Source organism: Pipistrellus hanaki (genome assembly GCF_964339955.1).
Source record: "Pipistrellus hanaki genome assembly, chromosome: 18".
NCBI lineage: Eukaryota > Metazoa > Chordata > Mammalia > Chiroptera > Vespertilionidae > Pipistrellus > Pipistrellus hanaki.
Window position 1 is genome coordinate 18485496 of NC_140520.1, and position 17860 is coordinate 18503355.

The 17860-nt window shown below is 41.0% G+C and overlaps 1 protein-coding gene across 4 annotated transcripts in view; it reads right to left on the reverse strand.

Moving 5' to 3' along the window:
* Positions 1 to 17860, reverse strand: part of ASTN1 (astrotactin 1) — a gene marked incomplete at its 3' end in the record, with an annotated part of 255598 nt that overhangs the window by 158960 nt on the left and 78778 nt on the right. For all 4 annotated transcript variants that reach the window (XM_084866119.1, XM_084866117.1, XM_084866118.1 and 1 more), the window contains exon 2: positions 1919 to 2106. In XM_084866119.1, the coding sequence (XP_084722245.1) occupies positions 1919 to 2106 (188 nt within the window). The remainder of the gene's footprint in view (positions 1 to 1918; positions 2107 to 17860) is intronic.

Sequence of the window (17860 nt, forward strand, 5' to 3'; positions counted from 1 at the left end):
GCATGTGTGCACACATACAACACACAGACACACACACACTCCTCTAGAGAAGTTACCAAAATACCTCCATCTGAGGATAGTGCAATCCTTGTCATTCTGAAAATATGAGGTAGCAACCAGGACAAGCATTGTCTTGCCAGGATCTTCACTGGACTCCCCCTCCCCAACTAAACATGCCTTCTGACATGCTACCTGTCTTAACTTCTTGTATTCGAAGTCTTTCTTTCAGACAAAAATCACACCCAATATTAGTTCTTGGGAATCTCTATACTTATATTTGGTGCGAAAAAGACAGGTTCTTTGACATGGTCTTGGACTAAAAGAAACAAAACGAAAACCACCCATGACCATGACTGCTTCCCCCAACCATGGAAGGCTGTGGATGCTGGTGGGAAGCCACCCTGTATCCCTTTTTCACTCAAATCATATTATTAGTGTGAAGACAACTGTCTCAACATCTGTCACCCTGGTCAATGTCAGGCTGATTCCTCAGACAGAGTGACCTCACCACTCCCTGGAAACTACAAATTATACTGCAAACAGCCTTCTCTGAGATAGGAAACACTGGCCTTTGATTATGGATGTACAGGTATAGTAACGCCCATGTTATAAACCTCAGTTCATTTGTAAATATGGGGCATAGCAATCTCATCTGTCTGCCTGCCTTCTAGCATATTTGGACATTGAGATTTAGTATTTGCTGTTCAAAAATTCTTTTCTTGACCAGATAGTTTACATAAAGTAGCTTATGTATATGCAGGTAATCTATCGAACCAGTTATTCATAGGGACATGGATTGAGGAAGAAATACAAGGATTACATTCTGAGATTTTATGAGAGACTCTTATGGGGAAAGTTTCTATGCCAAGTATTTGGATAATGTAAATTCATATATATCTAAAATGTTTCAGTTTCCCCCAATCTGATACACAAAACTAAATAGCATGTAGTGATGGTAACAGAATAATAAATGATTAAAGTTTACACCAAGACCTAGATTGGTTCTCCGCTGAATTTCGTAACAGAATAGCCCATGCCCTTCCATACATATGGCTTATGGCTAACCAGTCAAGCCTCAAACTGCTCCCAGGCTACCCTAGGAGCAGAATATGTATTGGCTTTGTCAACATAACACTAATACATAAAATATCAAGTAAAACAGGTATTTTCTATATGCATTGGGAAATTCACTCATTTATTCCAGAAATATTTATTAAGCATTAAGTATGTGAGTGCACTGTTCTAAGTGCTAAGGATACATTGATGAATGATACACCATCAAAGAAAAACCTTACGTACCATTGTATATCCTTCTAGTAAGATTCTAAAATACAAGTTCTTAGAACTTTAGGAATACTGTTTTAATTTTTTTGAGAAAAGAAATCTGCTAATTAGAATCTTCTAAACTTGTTTTTTTTTTTTTTTAAATTTCTGAATAGGTCAAGGGTTGCTGATGGTGAAGTAAAAGGGACTAGTATCTATTGACATGACCTTCTGCTACGAGGAGAGACATCCAGGATGCTGACTTTCTCCCAGGTAGGGTAAGAGGGAAGAGGACTTGATAGCATCAAGCAGCTTGGCTATTCAATCATTTGGCCAACATTTATGGAATTACAAGATATTTGTATATACAAGTTGAATAATTTCTTTCTAAGACAGTCTTCTGTTCCTATTGTTGATGGTTAGTAAAAACTCTATGTCTAGGCAATCAGGCATAGGTAATGTTGCTGTGGAAATAACTGCAACTTTTACTGACACCACAAGTGGATTGCTTTCCCATAAATGGGAAATTATTCATTAACATGATCAGTGATCATTATGGCATTGAGTCTTATAGAGCTGTGTGTATGGCACCAAGACTCTTCATGTCAAGGTAACGTAAGCATTGCTTGAGAGGTGAAGGCCACGCTGCTCTTACCATGACTGAGATGTGCAGGATCCTCAGCTCCTCCTCTGCTGACTCGTGCTGGGGTTCTTCTGTTGGGTCTTGTCCGGGAAGGGTCGGGGCACCATCTTGGTGATGGATGTGAAAAAGCAAAGTGCCATTCTCCAGCCACTGCTGCCTCCAGCGCACCAGAGGGATGTCCTCTGTGTTCCCTGAGATCTCTGGAGGACAAACAGCAAATACACAGGTCAGAATTCCAGCTGTACCAGACCAAATCTTCTTACTCATCTTCATAGACACTGATACAGATTAGCCAGCATCAGCGGAAGACAATATAGGGTTCCAACTAGTTAGGTCAGACTTACTGCTGGTCTAAATCTCAAGGAGTGGAAGAGACCCTGAGAAGAAAATTATCCCCCATAGGTCTAAGCATCATAATCTAGCGAGCCAGTCTCTCACACGTTGAGAAAAAGACCAGGTAAAAATTCAAGTTCTTCCCACTATTTCTATGATCAATAGCATCCTTTATCCAGCCTAGTTTGAATACCCTCATAGCTCCCCCTGGGGTAAATGCAAGGTTGCTTTCCTCTTGTAAATTTGTTGAGAGTGTGAGTTCCCTAGCAATTGCTCCTAGATACCAGCGAATCTACAAGGAATAGAGATGGTAATTACCATGTAGAGAACTGGTACTTATGGAGAGAAACATCCTGGAAAGTTACTGCAGAACAACTGGGCTGACAGGTTATTTCTAAAACCACAATCATTTTCTGCAGAGTCCACTGGAGATGTCTGATATTGCTGTGGCAGGTAAAATAATGTTTTAATTCCCTTTAAATTTTCTCTTCACTTTTGCAGAGCAGAGGTGGTGTACATGGAGAGGGTGGTGCATAAATGGGTTCTTAGCACAGGCACAAGACATTCCTAAGAACAGACATTCGTCTGCCCTCAGGGCATTAGATTGAGGCACTGGTCTATCACCAACAAATCAATAACAAATTGTTCACCTCACACCACAGGTGCTAAGATCCTACTGTAGAGGTCACTGTTATATGACCCTCTCACTAATATTCCTAAGCAACACCAGGTCAAAGCTTTGAGATGTTCCACAACAGAGACCTGCTCAACCCAGTCCCTCCTGAACTTCACTGTCCCCCAGACCATTCTTCTTTACCAACTATTACCACCAGGGAACTAACCTTCTGCTGAACACAGCTGGGCAAAGCTCTGCTTTCTAAAACTTCATTTTTGTAAGGTATAGATTCTCCTCAAATTTATTACCTTTGACTAAAAAAAAGTAGATATATATAGTAATTACATAGACATAAAAAAAGATTTAATAAAACACATTTAGAAGAATATTCTCATCAAGTACCATGACCATAGAGAGGAAAGCAATTTTAAATATTTATGGAGTTTATAAATACCTTTCACTATTTGTATGAGGACACAAATGATGTTCTGCTTTATTTATTTACTCATATATTTATTCACTTATTCAACAGACGCACACTGGGCATATATTAAGCACCAGACCCTATTCTAGGCACTAGGACACGAATCCCCATGAAGCCCTCAACAAGTTCTCTAAAGCAGTGGTTGCCAACTTTTGGACCACTGGTTGGCGACCGCTGCTCTAAAGTAATCCAGGGTGAATGAGTGTAGGTAAGTGCTACAATACATGCATGGCAACATTCTGTGGGAACGTAGGAGGAGGCCAGGCTCATCTTGCCTGGGTAGAAGGGGGAAGGAGAGAGGAAAGTAGCCTTCTTTTCAGAAGATGATACTGGTCTGGGCCTTGAAGTATGGGCAATTTCCCTTTAATAGGCAGGTAAGTGGGGAGAAGGTATTCAGACTCTGAGAAGAGAATGAGGAGGATGAAGAAGAATGTGGGCCAGTCCTCTCAGGGTAGGTGAGGGACAAGAATCTGCATGAGGCACAGGTCACAGCCAGTATCTAGAAGACACTGATATGATCGCTTATCTCACACCACAGACCAGAGCACAGAGTAGGCAGGGTGTGATGGAGGACCAGCAAAGCAGCAAAGACTTAGCCCTTCTCCCTGATTGCCTAAGGGACTCAGTTACCCTGAAGGGTGCTGGACTGGCAAGCTGTCCATGCCCTGGCATAGCATCCAGCAAGCTGCAGGGGGTAGAGGGTGTGAAATGGATGACTCCCTGCATCCCCGACCAGGTTTTCCATAGGCACAGCCCCATTTGTGGGTGAGGCAGGGACTCAGGCTTCCCGATTCACTAAGGAGGTTTTCTGATCCCCAGGTGAAGAGAAACCCTTGGGCGTGCCTCTGAGGGAGCCTGCTTAGACCAGTAGAAACCCCTCCAGTCACAAACCCTACTAGGTGGCACTTACCCTCACTCATCAAGCTTTCATACCCAAGCACTGGGAAGATTCCTCCTGGGAAACACACCCTCCTCACCTAAGTCCCTTTCCTGTCATTGTTGTAGAAACCAAACTCAGTCTCCTCCTCGCCACAGACATAAGTCACCAACAGCACCAGTTCCTAATGGAGCACCAGGTGGCATAATGGAATCACCCAGCACAACACACGCCCAGCCTCCTGCCTGCACCTGGGATTTATTCCACACACATCGGTGTCCCTTCAACCCTTCCTGCACCCATTCAAAGGGAAGCTGGCCCCTCATTGCTCTAAAGCACTTAACAAACTGGATTTTTATTTCCCAGATCCTCATCAAGTGGGCCAGGCTCATTACCTCTGTTTTAACTGTGGAAGTGAAGACAAGTCAATACCCAGACCAAGATCACTGGGCATGACACAACAGGGAATGAAACAGATGAACGGTTGTCATTCCTCTCCACCCCCAGCACACACACTGCACGGCCCGACCTTTGAACATGCACAGAGCGAGGACACAGTTGAGGAGAAAATCCGCGTGGTCTTTCAGGAGTTTATGTGCCACAGGATTTTAATTTATTACACAAGGAGTTAGTGTTCCATGACTTCATTTAAAATCAAGATATAATTCATATACCCAGAAATTCACCCTTTCAAAGTATACAATCTAGTGGTTTTTAGTATATTCACAAAGCTTTGCAAACATCATCACTCTGATTCCACAACATTTTCATCAGCCCAAAAAGAAGCCCCATATCAATGGCCATCTATGACTTTTTTGGGAAGGAAGGTATTCTATTGCAGGGTTCCAGGAGGGATGGTACCAAGGAAAGAACAGGTGCAGGAAGGGCACTGACAAATGCCCCCACGGGAAGGTGAGTGGAGAGCATTTCTGGCCTTGGCACTAGACCAGTCCTCTGAACCTCTGTGTAGGTTTTTCACGCCCTTCCCTATAGACAGTGATTTTTCCCAGACCAGACTCATCATAGAGATCAAAGGTTAAAGGAAGGAGGATGCCACATCTGCCAGAAAGAGGGCACTGTCATATTTTAGATTCAAGATAATTAAGGAAAGATGGCTTCTTCTTCAGCTTTTTTTGGCAGGACTTGACATGGAAGAGCGAAAATGTTAAACCAGGAACTTATTATGCTATAGCAGTGCTGGGTCAACCAATAAAAGAACTACATGGGGTATAATAAATGTCTTGTGAATTTCATTGCCGATGGACTGAGGTGGAGACTACAACATCAATGCAGTCACGTTGGACTGGATGTCAGCAGAATACTTCAGGAAGAGGAAATGCTCCCAAATTGCTTTACCAATGCAAGACTATCCTAAGACTTCTAAGGGGAAAACAGGGATGGTAATAAAATAGTTACTGTAGTCCAAGGCCCCTTGTGCACTGCAACTGAGGCTCAGACAGGGCCTTTTCTATAACATACTGAATAAAACAAGTGCCAACAGGAGCCCACGCAAGCATCTCAGGATATCACAGGTGACATGAGTGCTGAAGCCATCATCACACTTGGAGCTGACATCTCTGAAAGGGGAAGGCTGTCCTGATTTTTAGTGTGTCCATTCTTTCCTTCCACAGACCTCATATCCTAAGTACCTCCCAAAATTCTGGAATACACAGAAACTAGGGTACCATTTATTTTTGGACACAACTAATATTTTTGGAGCATACTATTTTTGCCAGTCAGTCAACTGTGTGACATGGTCCTTACTCTCAAGGAGCTTTTGGTCTTCAATTGAAGACGTGGCCATGAGTTAAGTCCTCTAAATAGTAATAGCAGTGCTGAGTGAGAGGATATAAATTGTGCATAAACCCAGGGGAAGAGGTAAAATATTGGGAGGTGACTGCCAATGAAGGGAATGGTGTGTACAAAGGAACAGCAAAACAATGTGTGTTTACAAAATCGAGGCAGGCCCAGTGATGCTGTAGGATGAAGGCTATGAAGAAGAGTAGTGGAGGACTGAGGCTAAAAGGAAAAAAAAACAGATTAGTGTCAATTATGAAAGTTGTGAAAGCCAGTTTAAGGAGTTAGAAGCTAATGGGAAATCATACACAGTTTTATTAAGCAGAGGAGAAAATAAAGCCACGATTAAGAAGACCAATTAAAGAGAGTAGCAAAAACACTAGGTTCAATCAATCTCACTCTGTGACTTTGATCCTAGAATCTACAGTGACTCAAACACTCAACCAGAGCTCAGGAGACCCAGGTCTGGAATAACCTTCAATTAATTACTAGCTTTGAGTTTCCTCATCTGTATAAGGAGGAGCTGTATAGATGAATGTTAAGATCTTGGTAAGACTTTGCCCATCTACGAGTCTAAATCCTAAAGGGTGTGCTTCACAAAACCACCTAAAAAGGCAATAACTTCACTGTCACAGACAATGTCAAATCACCTCTCAAGTCTATAGTACTCTACTTCTCCTCTCCCTCTGAGCTTAGTGTGGACCAATTTGGGATGATTTGATTAGAGACTTTGAGAACCAGACACATCTTCAGACTAGATCTCAGGCTGGAGAGAAAAGTTCTCAACACACTGGCACAGACACAAGGCTTCTAAAGCAGGAACCCTGGAGCTTCTATATTATGCACCACAGAACGTGGGTGATGGCAAGTTGGTCAGGGAGAGTCATCCGAGAGCAGCAGTTGCTTACCGGTGGTCCGCGGACCACTGGTGGTCCATGAGGTCCGAAAGGCTGGTGACCGCTGCTCTAGAGAATAATTTGGGGTGGGAAAAGGCAGCAGGAAGGAGAGTAAGACAAAAATCACATTAAAATCAGCCTCAGTCTATGAGCTTGCAACATTGTCCTTTAATGGGAATAGCTCAAGACACCCAAAATTTGCTCCAAGAATTCCTGCTCTAGGAATTACACCTTCCTCATGCCATCAAGTGTCCTGTCTTGCTCTAGTCATTTCTTCACTCTCAGAACCCCTGAACTGGGCTTTTAAGACAATAATCATCATGTTTCAGGACCAAAATTTTTTCAAAAGGTATCATCGGTGAGTACCAGATCCACGGTGCTGTCTTTTTCAAAAAACTTGATAATTTAAAGTCAAATGTGGACTGGAATTGGGGAAATTCTCAAAGATCCTTTTAACTCACTGAATGACTCAGAGCAATCCTGGCACTCAGGCCCCTTTCCCTTCTTGAGTTCCAAGCTAGATCCCATGAAGGAGCCATGAGGTGGCTCCAGTGACCAGGTCAAGCCAGGAAGAAGCATTGACATGTCAATTATTCGCCTCATGTCAAGCACACCTGATGAACTGATGGCAGTCCTTTGGGGTTGAGGGTGACACCTGATGGCCATTACTCTTACAAGACCTTGCTTAGATCAAGATCTTCAAACCTACTGTTAATCTCAAAAAACCTTCTTCCAGCTAAATCTAGTCTAGCTTCTGAGAGAATTCCCCAGAGTTAGAAAAGAACTGGATGAATTGAAAGACAAATAAAATGCACTACCACAAAACATCCTGCTGTTAGAGGAAGGAAGGAGTGTCCATGGATTATTAATTTTGCATGGTTGTTTTTCAGTTCTGTTAAGTACAGTATTGTGAATGGCCTCATATTCTTTATGAAAGAATTACAAGGGAAAGGGAACATCTCTAAAAAATAGGACATAACAACCTCCCACCTTGTGCTATCTCAGCTACCATTCTGAGGTTCTAAGTGATGAAGAGGAAGCTCAGGAATTTAGTGATAAAGCCAACTCTCCAAAACTAAGAATAACAAATGGGTCTTTTCCATAAGGGGCTATCATTAAGATTACCAAAGGTAGGCCTGTGATTGAATTATCCCTTCAATTCTTTTTTTACTTTCCTTTTCCCCAACTCTAATTTCAGAGTTTGAAAGATATTGATGGTAGGTCTACTTTCCCACATGGCTTTATTATGGTCTTCCAACTGAAACTATTAACAGTGGCATTAACTTTCAACACCTTTGTAAGAAAATAACCTGCTTAAGTCAGGGGTTAATAACAGCAGAGGATCACTAATTATACTGAAAATCTTTACCCTAGTATCAAATGTGACCCATGCCTTTAATGTCTCTGGAACAGCAGCCTCTAAAGACCCCAACTTGTTCCATAAACATAATGACAGCAGCACATTAGTGTCCTGGCCATCTGTGAAGAAATGAAAAGCAGACAAAGTAGGAGGATGCAGAGAGAAAGGACAAAGTCAAAAGAAGTGAGGAAACAACGTGCTTTGGGCTGAGTTTGCTGGGCCTCCACACCTTTCACCACAGGGACCATCTGGTATGGAGTGCTGAAGTGACACAATCCTACTGCCCAGAGTGAGAGCCACATAAAATGATTCAAGCAGCACAGATGCTAAGGACACGAAGGTCTGCCTGGAGCTTGTGCCTATATAGACCCGGCTAAGTGAACAACAAAATGGGAGATAGCATAGCCAGGAAGTCCTTTTGTGCAGATGCTTAGCAGACAACTGAAAAAAGGAACTCTTTTTGTGGTTTCTCTATTCCATCTAAATCTATTGTAGCTTCTCTGCCTCCAAATAGGAGAGCAAGGGCTGCTGGACTATGTGGGCAAAAGCTTATTGGCAAAATGGCTTCAAACTTCAAGAACCTCTCACCCAACAGATAGATGCCCACACAGCTCCTTTCTCAAGTTACTAGAATCTCTTCGACATGATGAGATTTGGAATAAAGCTTTCCACTTGTGACCAGGAGAAGGGCAATCGAATTCCTATTCAGTGACATTTGCTCCCGATGGAAAGAGCCGAAAGCAGTAATGACCCAGTGATGAGAAAGGGAATGGCAGGTGGACAGGAGCCCTGAACAGGAAGCTGGGGGAATGAGGCTCTGCAATCTCTCTGGAGCTCATTTTCCTAATCTTCAAATGACTGCACTAAAAGGTCTGTAGGGACTCTCCAGCTCTAACCATGCTACTCAATGATACAAAACCACACATGACAGTCGGCTCTAGTCAGACCCCCAAATCTGGTGCAGGCTGAGTATATTTCTGATAACTGGATAAAAGTCTCTGTGAAAGTTTTTCAAATCAGACTTTCTTCTTAGAGCCTGGAAAGCTTCCAGCTCAGCCCAGCATATCCATTTTAGGATAAGAATTGGCTATATATATATATATATATATATATATATATATATATTTAAAATATTTTTATCGATTTTCCACAGAGTGGAAGTGTAAGGGATAGAGAGCTAGAAACGTCGATGAGAGAGAAACATCGACCAGCTGCCTCCTGCACACCCGCTACCGGGGATGTGCCCGCAACCAATGTACATGTCTTTCACCGGAATGGAACCTGGGACCTTTCAGTCCGCAGACCGATGCTCTATCCACTGAACCAAACTGGCTTCGGCAGAATTGGCTATATTGAAATTCATGACAGTGACTTATAGGAACCGCATCAGTGGTCCCCAAGAAGAATCATCCACATACAGATGCCTCCAAATAATTTCCAATGAATTATTTACTAGTGATCAATTATGTTTATCTAAACAATGATAATCTACTAGATTAAAACACACACACACACACACACACACCAAAAACTTCATTTGATTTCTTTCTGCAACCCCACCAAGATCCCTTTTTAGAGCTGTCCTCTACAATTCAAAAATGTTACCATCCTTTAAGCTGCCCACCTACCACTTCAATTTTTCCCAAAAAGGTTGAAGGTGGACTAAAATGAACCAAAAATGAGAGCAGAAGTGGTATGAGAGACAGAAATAAGGACCCTCCATGATCTATAGTAGGTTTCTCCAAGGCAGGTGTGGGCAGGGGCTGCAGAACTCAGAGGATGGCTTTTGAAATCAGGCTGTTGAAAGCAGTGAAGCTTTCTATGGATGCTGCTGGAAGTAGGTCACCGCACTACTCTCTGCCAGCATGAATAGCAATCAAGCAACTCTGTGAACATTCTATTTACCTAGCCATGGAGATGAAAACATTCCCCTGGGGGGAGTGCAGCCAAAAGATTCTGACACAACCAGGGAGATGAGGAAGCATTCAAATGACTTATGATTTCATCCAAAATGGTTTGCTTCTTCCTACCACAATGGTTCTCTGGATCTTTTCAAAGCTCTGCAAAGAGTTTATCCACATGATACTCATTCAAGTCTCATTTGAAAAGGGGGTGAGGAGGCCCAAAGCTCTTTGAAAAAAAGTTAGGGTTATCTGAGTCACAGATGTATTGGTAAGAAAAAATTTAAATATACCTAGTTCTATTCTCCACTGCCACCAATTGACCTTTGTAAATTGAGATAACAGCATGCATTTAACAAAATCTGACATCAAGTAAGATGTATAATAATATTTAAACTCTGTAATGTTAAAATATGTATTTACGGATCATTTCATACATTGTAATGAGAATAAGTCCTTTTGAAGACTGCACTTTCATGACTGGAATTCTGATTTGAGGTTTGCACATCATTGGGAGCACATCTTTGCAGTGTGGCACTGGAAACAATAGGAATGCCTAGGTTTGGAAAGCTGGGGCCCTGGATGCAGGAAGATTGGAAAGAAAATGCCTACCAGACTCAGGAGAACTCAGTTCCTCCTGAATCCTCTTTCTTGGCCTCCGGGCTTTCACTGCCATAGAGTTTAGTATTTGCTCTGATTCTTGATCCTGAACTATTCAGTGAGATCTCCTATATGGTTCTCACCTTATAAAGTGGATAGAAAATGAAATTGATAATGACAAAGTATCACCTGTACATGACTTACAGAAGAGAATAGGCCATCACCTGTCTCGATTTATCTCCATTTCTAATTACTTTTTATCTAGTTGTATTTCTGTTATCATCTATGATTTAACTTAACAAGTAATGATGTGCCTACTATTCACTGACTCTGTTAAGAAGCCCTTTCAACATTCATGAGCTAACTTAATCCTCTATAACCCTTTAATGTGGGTATTTATATCTCCATTTCATTGATAGAGAGTTCCAGAAAAGTCAATATACTTGAAGAAGTTCACTAGTTAGTGGGAAAATTAGAGAAGAAAAATCCTAGGGCTCCTGGCTTCAAGGCCTTTGTTCCTTTCCACTATCTCAATGCCCATTCTCTTGCTTTGCAAATCTCAACCCCAGAATAATATAACTAAATTGCTTGGCATTATGTGGCTTATAATGAACACCAATCCACATCAATATTGTCATCATTATTCATACTCAAGCACTGAGAATAATCTTAGTTATAATAATCATAGTAATCCCTCCTGATGAGCTGTACTGTTGACCCCTGATCAACATGGGGTTGAAATGCACAGGTCCACTTACACTCACATTTTTTCCAATTGACTCACTCAGTTCAATCAACCCATGCATTTAAAAAAATGCATTTTCAAGGATCAACTGGCGGTTGGGAATCTGCATACGTAGAGGACCGATTTAAATTATATGAAGATTTTTGATTGTGTAGGAGTCAGTGCCCTTAATCCCTATGTTGTTCAAGGGTCAACTATATTCTCTCAAAAGCTTTCAAAGCACATCTGCAGCCAGTAACCACAAAGCAAATGATCTCTCCCAAGACTAGAATGTCAGACAAGGAACAAAGAGAGTGAATGACTAAACAATATGAACCTGGCCCTGACCAGTTTGGCTCAGTGGATAGAGCGTAGGCCTGCAAACTCAAGGGTCTCAGGTTTGATTCTGGTCAAGGGCATGTACCTTGGTTGTGGGCACATACCCAGTAGGAAGTGCAGGAGATAGCTGATCAATGTTTCTCTCTCATTGATGTTTCTAAGTCTCTATTCCTCTCCCTTCCTCTCTGTAAAAAAATCAATAAAATATATATTTTTAAAAACAATGTGAATCTAATGTGAACATAGGATCAGCAAGAACTCTGTAGTAGTGGTTGTGAGTGGTGCTGATACCATACATGTTGATCACCTCTTAGGTAAAGTGTCTGACCAAAAGGTGAAAATGATCATAAAAAAGAAACAAAAAGCCCAAAATGGACTCACTTTGTGCTAAGGTCCATGACAGCAAACCGAGACATAATACCTAACTCAGTTTTTCCAGGAATATAAATGTGAACCAATCTGAAATTACTCACTTAGCACTAGTAAAATAATCTGCCTTAGAGACCCCACACCTTTCACCAAGCTAAGGTGACCTTGCCTAAAACAATCATTCTTTTCTAGAAAAAACTTCCTTGCCCCACCTCCTTCTGCCTATAATTCTTCCATTTTGCACAGCTCCTTTCTAGCTGCTAAGATGGGATGTTGCCTGATTCATGAATCATTAAATAATGCCAATTAGATCTTTAAATTTATTCAGTTGAATTTTGTTTTTTGACATCATAAATGCCAAGCAGAATTGATTGCACTCAAGTGGAGGCTTGCATTCTCATTTTCATCCTGGAGAAGAAGGCTTTCCACTCCATTCCTGCAGACCCGCAAGCTCACCTTGTTGAGCATGAGCACTGGCTTCTTACACATACACAACTGGGGAGCCCAAAGCTCAGTGGACCAGTCAGTTTTCCAGGCTTTCTCTAAATCATTTTCTCCTACAGATGTGTGTGTGTGTGTGTGTGTGTGTGTGTGTGTGTGTGTGTGTGTCAAAATATCTGTGTATCAAACCATCATGCTGCACACTTTAAATAGGTACAATTTATTTGTCAATTATTCTTTAATAAAGTTGGAAAAAAAAAGGGAGTATGTGACTTCTAAAGATACGTCTCACTCTAAAATTCTTTGATTTTTAAAAAAAAATTTTTCTATGATCTGTAATTGCCATGCTGGGGGCTGAACCTGAAGTTCCTTAAAAAAGTAAAGATGAAAAGTGGTAATAATCTTATGTATCTTTGTTGTGTTCCTCAGCCTGAGAAAGGAGAGTGTTTACAAAGACTCAAGTAAGTAAAACATTCCATATTATAACATGCAAAGGTCTTATTTATCCCCTCTCTTTTCACTCATCAATCCTGTGTGGTAGGTTCCACAGAATTAGAATCAGAAGGCCAGAGGGTAAGTGAAGATTGTAAGGGATAAGGCAAATAAGACAGAGACAGCACTAAATCCAGCTTCTCATTCTTTCTACTACACTGTGCTGTCTACCAAAGTGGTGCTTATTTATACTGAGAAATCATGAACCAGTCTGCTTGTATTTCAGCTTAATGAATTAGATACACAAAAGTTATACAGCAAAAGTAAACACTCTCAGGAGTTTGAAAAGTTTCAGCTTCTAGACCCAGGAGTGAAACTGAGTTATTAACCAATTCGCACAAGGGTATATAGGTAGCAATCTGATGTAATTTCCCTGTGACAGACTCCCCTGGAGGATCAAATCTGTTTTTTCCTAGGTTCCCATTTCCAGTCTGAAGACTTTCTTGACACCGCCTTGGGCCCACTTCTGCAGGCTGACCTGTGTAAATGCTCATTACAAGAGGGATGAAGAGGACCTCTAAATGACCTGACAGATGTCCCCTAGAAATGTAGGTCTAGCCATCCAGTCCCTGTTGAGTGAATGATGATAGTTTAAAAAATACAAAGATCACTTGATCATTAAAATATGTTGCTGATCAGCTGGGAATAACATGCAGTGAGGGAACATCTTGATAACATCTTTCTCCTTCTCTCTCCCAAATTCTATCTTAATCCTAAAGCCCTTCCTTCAACAGCCCTCTCACCCCCAATACACAAAACACCCATCCAGGGGCTGGAAGTGAGAAGTGAGAGCCATGCATGCTTCAGGAAGGGTGTATTTTAGAAAGTAGGTGAACTGCCTGTCATTGTGCATTCATCAATAGCACTGCCCCTCATGCTTACTTTCTTCTCCCATCCCTTCCTGCTTTTCTACTTGGGTCTGAATCTGTGTTCACAACACTTCATGGCACAAGGGACGTTTTCCTCTATTTCTCATCTTTGTTTACGGAAACTTCATTCATGCCCTGGACAGATTTAGTGTTCATAACCTGCTGAATGATGTGATGATCAGACTGAATCTAACAAGAATAAAGTAGGGCAATTGATAGTTATTACTATTTTTTTCCACAATAACATATATTGAGCATTTACTATGTGGCAGGTAATGGCTAAATACATACATTTTCATTAAGCTAGTTGATAGCTGATAAGTTAGGTCTATTGTTATCCAGGACTAGGAAAGTGAGGCAAAAGGAGATTAGGAAACTAGTCAAAGGACTTAGGCACTGTGACTCTATGTAAGGAACACACTCTTCCTGAAGTCTCACTTTTTCCATTTGACAATAAGTAAATGATAGTCCAGGGAGGTGTCATCAACAGGCGTGCCAACAACTCAACTTCAACCCCTGTCATCACTGACCAATGAAAAGACTGTAAACACTGTGTGAGAAGTGAGGAGTGTCTCTGGTATCATCCGCATTAGAACGGGAAGGGAGTGGTGGGGAGGCTCAAAACTGGGACCTAATAATCCATCAATAGATTCTCTTCCTTTGACCTTGATCAAGCCAAGAGAAGTAAGGCATTGTAGGGGTACTTGGACAAACAACAGCCCCCAAACACATACTATCAACACATTCTACAATAGCTAATGCTTATGGAGTGTTTCCAATAAAACAGGCACTAAATGCTTTTGTTTCATTTCACTTCATTTTCACAACCATTATATGAGGTGGATAACAATTACAGGTGAGAAGGCCGAGGTACAGAAAGGTTAGGTAACTTGCCTAGCATTATATATTTAACAAGTGGAGGAGACTGCATTAAATAGAATGTCTACCTTCAGAGTCTGGGTTCTGAACCACTTTATTTCTCTGCCTCTTCCCTATGGGGCAACCTACTTTATGCTCCCTCTTATAGGCTAATCTCTAAGAAACTTATCTTCTCATTGTAAAGTTCTTGCCTCTTTTCTCTTAATTTCTGCCATAGCCATGTTACTAACTGGCATTATGTTTCTTCTGGAGTTTAAGTTTTCATGAGCAGCAATGCTTTGCACATATTTCTACTGCAAGGTGACCCCACCATGGGTAGTCCCTCTTGGATGATCCTGGCATATCCTACCTGTACCACAGATCAAGAAATTAGTAAGTGGCTTGGCCCTGAAGGTTGGCTAGTTAGCCAGAGACGGGTAAGATTCCTCAGGGAAAGAACAACCTAAGATAGGCACAGTCACAGAGGGGCCATCAGGAGAGAACCTCTTGATCAACAGAGGTGGGACACAGACCCTCACCACCCCCAAGTTTGCAGGGGCCTGAACCCTCACCCCTTGTGAGGGAGGTCTCCTGCCCCCATGGCTGCTTAGCTTCCCATGCCCAGCTCAAATCAGGACCCGGGTAACAGACAGAGAGTTGGCCAACAGCAGCTGCCCTCTCTCTGCAACGAGTTGCTTGAGTTGTCTTGTACCCATGGTGTGGGGAAGTGGGATTTTGATATCTAAATCCAGCCTAGCACCAGGAATGCTCAGGGCCTACTAAAGAAGGCAAATAATCCTTTCCACTAATATTTACAGGGTAAAATAAGATTGTTGTTAGAGTATTAAATTTGACAATAAAATAGTAGTAAAGTTTTCAGGCTAATTTAAATCGGCTAATTGAAATAAGGGAATATTCTAGAAAAATTAATTGTACTAGACAGAAAGTTGTTCCTAAAGTGTTAACTAATATTTTTATTGGTAGTCATCTGATGGTAAAATTGCATAACATGTAAAGAACTTAAAGTAGTCATATTTTAGTGCAAAAAAAAATAAAATTTAAAAGCTATTCAGACTACATTTTAAAATTTCCAAAAGCCTCCTAATATCTAAGTCAAAAAATGGGGGATAGAAGAAGAATATCATGTAAGTGAAAATATCCTGTAAGTAAATTACATCTAGAAAATTTTTATTTTAGAAAATTAACTTTCATTCGTAATACTAACAAGACACCCATGTAAAACATACATGGTGTCAAAACAAGCCAAAGGAAAATCGTTAGGGCAAAAATGAAAAAGGATAGCAAGTCAAATTTACAGAAAAGATTCCTTCATTAACTTTTGGTTGAGAATATGTTTGTATATTTTCAAAAAACAACTCCGAGACCATGAGGATTCTTTCAAAAGAGAGGAATTGACAGGACTACTCCAGCCATGAAGACAGAAAAGAAACAGTCCAGAGATGGAAGATGCTGATGATGCCTTGCCATACTAGCAGTCAGCAGCTGTGGGACACTGCAGGTTGCCCAGGACCAAACCAGAGAGGTTCGGGCCTGCATTACCACCATTTGTCTGCCATCCAGAACTGAAATATCATTGCTGACATGTACACATAAGGAACTGTTTGTCATTGAAATTGGGACTCAAAAGAACCGTTGGCTCAGAAAGAAAGTCACTACAGACTGATTCATTTGCCTCTCAGCATAACCATTATTGCTTGTCTCATTTTTGGTTCTTATAAGTGTATTTCTAGTAGCACATGATCTCACTCATCTAGGGGAAATGATGAATAACATAGACTGATGGACAAGAACAGACCTGGAGACAAGGAAGCATAGATCAGACTGTGGGACCTCAGAGGGAAGGTAGGGGAGGGTAGGGATAAGAGAAAGAGATCAACCAAAGAATTTGTGTGCATGCATATGAGCCTAATCAGTGGTCACGGACAACAAGGCGGTGGGGGCATGTGTGAGGAGGGATTTGGGATGGGAATCAGGGGAATGAGGACAAATATGTGCAATAAAGAAATTAAAAAATAAAATTAAAACATAAAAAAATCATAACTTCAATATGTTCCTATTTATCTGTGTAGAAATTATTACATAAAATAAAATGTTTTATAAACTCAAAAAAATAAATAGTAGCTGGAGGTGATGTTGACAATTTCTATTTCTCATTTGGTAGCACTGGCCCATTAAATAGAGGCTATAACAAAACCACTGTTAATGGAGTTTTGCAAAATGGAAAAAAAAAAAAGTTCTGGGTTTTCTGTTTCTGGTGTGTAATAGCACCTTCTAAAGAATACAGCTATAAATTTCATAATCAAGCCATTAGGTTGTGAACAAGTCAGGGTAACTGGAATGAGATTATCAGACTTGAGTCAGGACACAAAGGAAATAATTTAAGGTCAGTTCTATAGTGTTGATAACTTCTCATTCTGTGGCCAAGAAGACACAGAGCTCAAAAGCAAGTCTGGGCCCATGGGCATGCATCATGCCTGACATCAGTCTTAAACTGAGGTCAAGTTCAGCTCCTTAGGAACCATGTCTTTTTTATTCATGAAGTTTTGAATATCTTTTTTGTTTTGTTTCCTACATCTATATTTTCTGATTACACCATACTCTGGGAAATAAGTTCCATATGAATAATATCTGAGTGAACTAGCACTTCCTTTAATTTGCCCTAAACTTACCTTCATGGATTTTCAAATACAGCTTTGAATCTTAGGCGTTGAGTACTTGGTGAACAAAGTCACATACGCCTGATGTGGTAAATAGAGATCATATTCTCTCTTAGTCTCAGCCTTTGTAACATTCATTTTTCTTACATCCTTATTTGGCTATTGCATCTACTATGTGTTCTGTCTTCACACAACCACATCCACTTCCTATGGCCTAGTATAGCTGCCTTTCTGTGGGTTCATTAAATGTGTTCCCTAGAGACTAGGCCCCTGCCTCAGAAATCTTTATGCCTCAATTTCTCTATCTTTCAAAAAGTGAT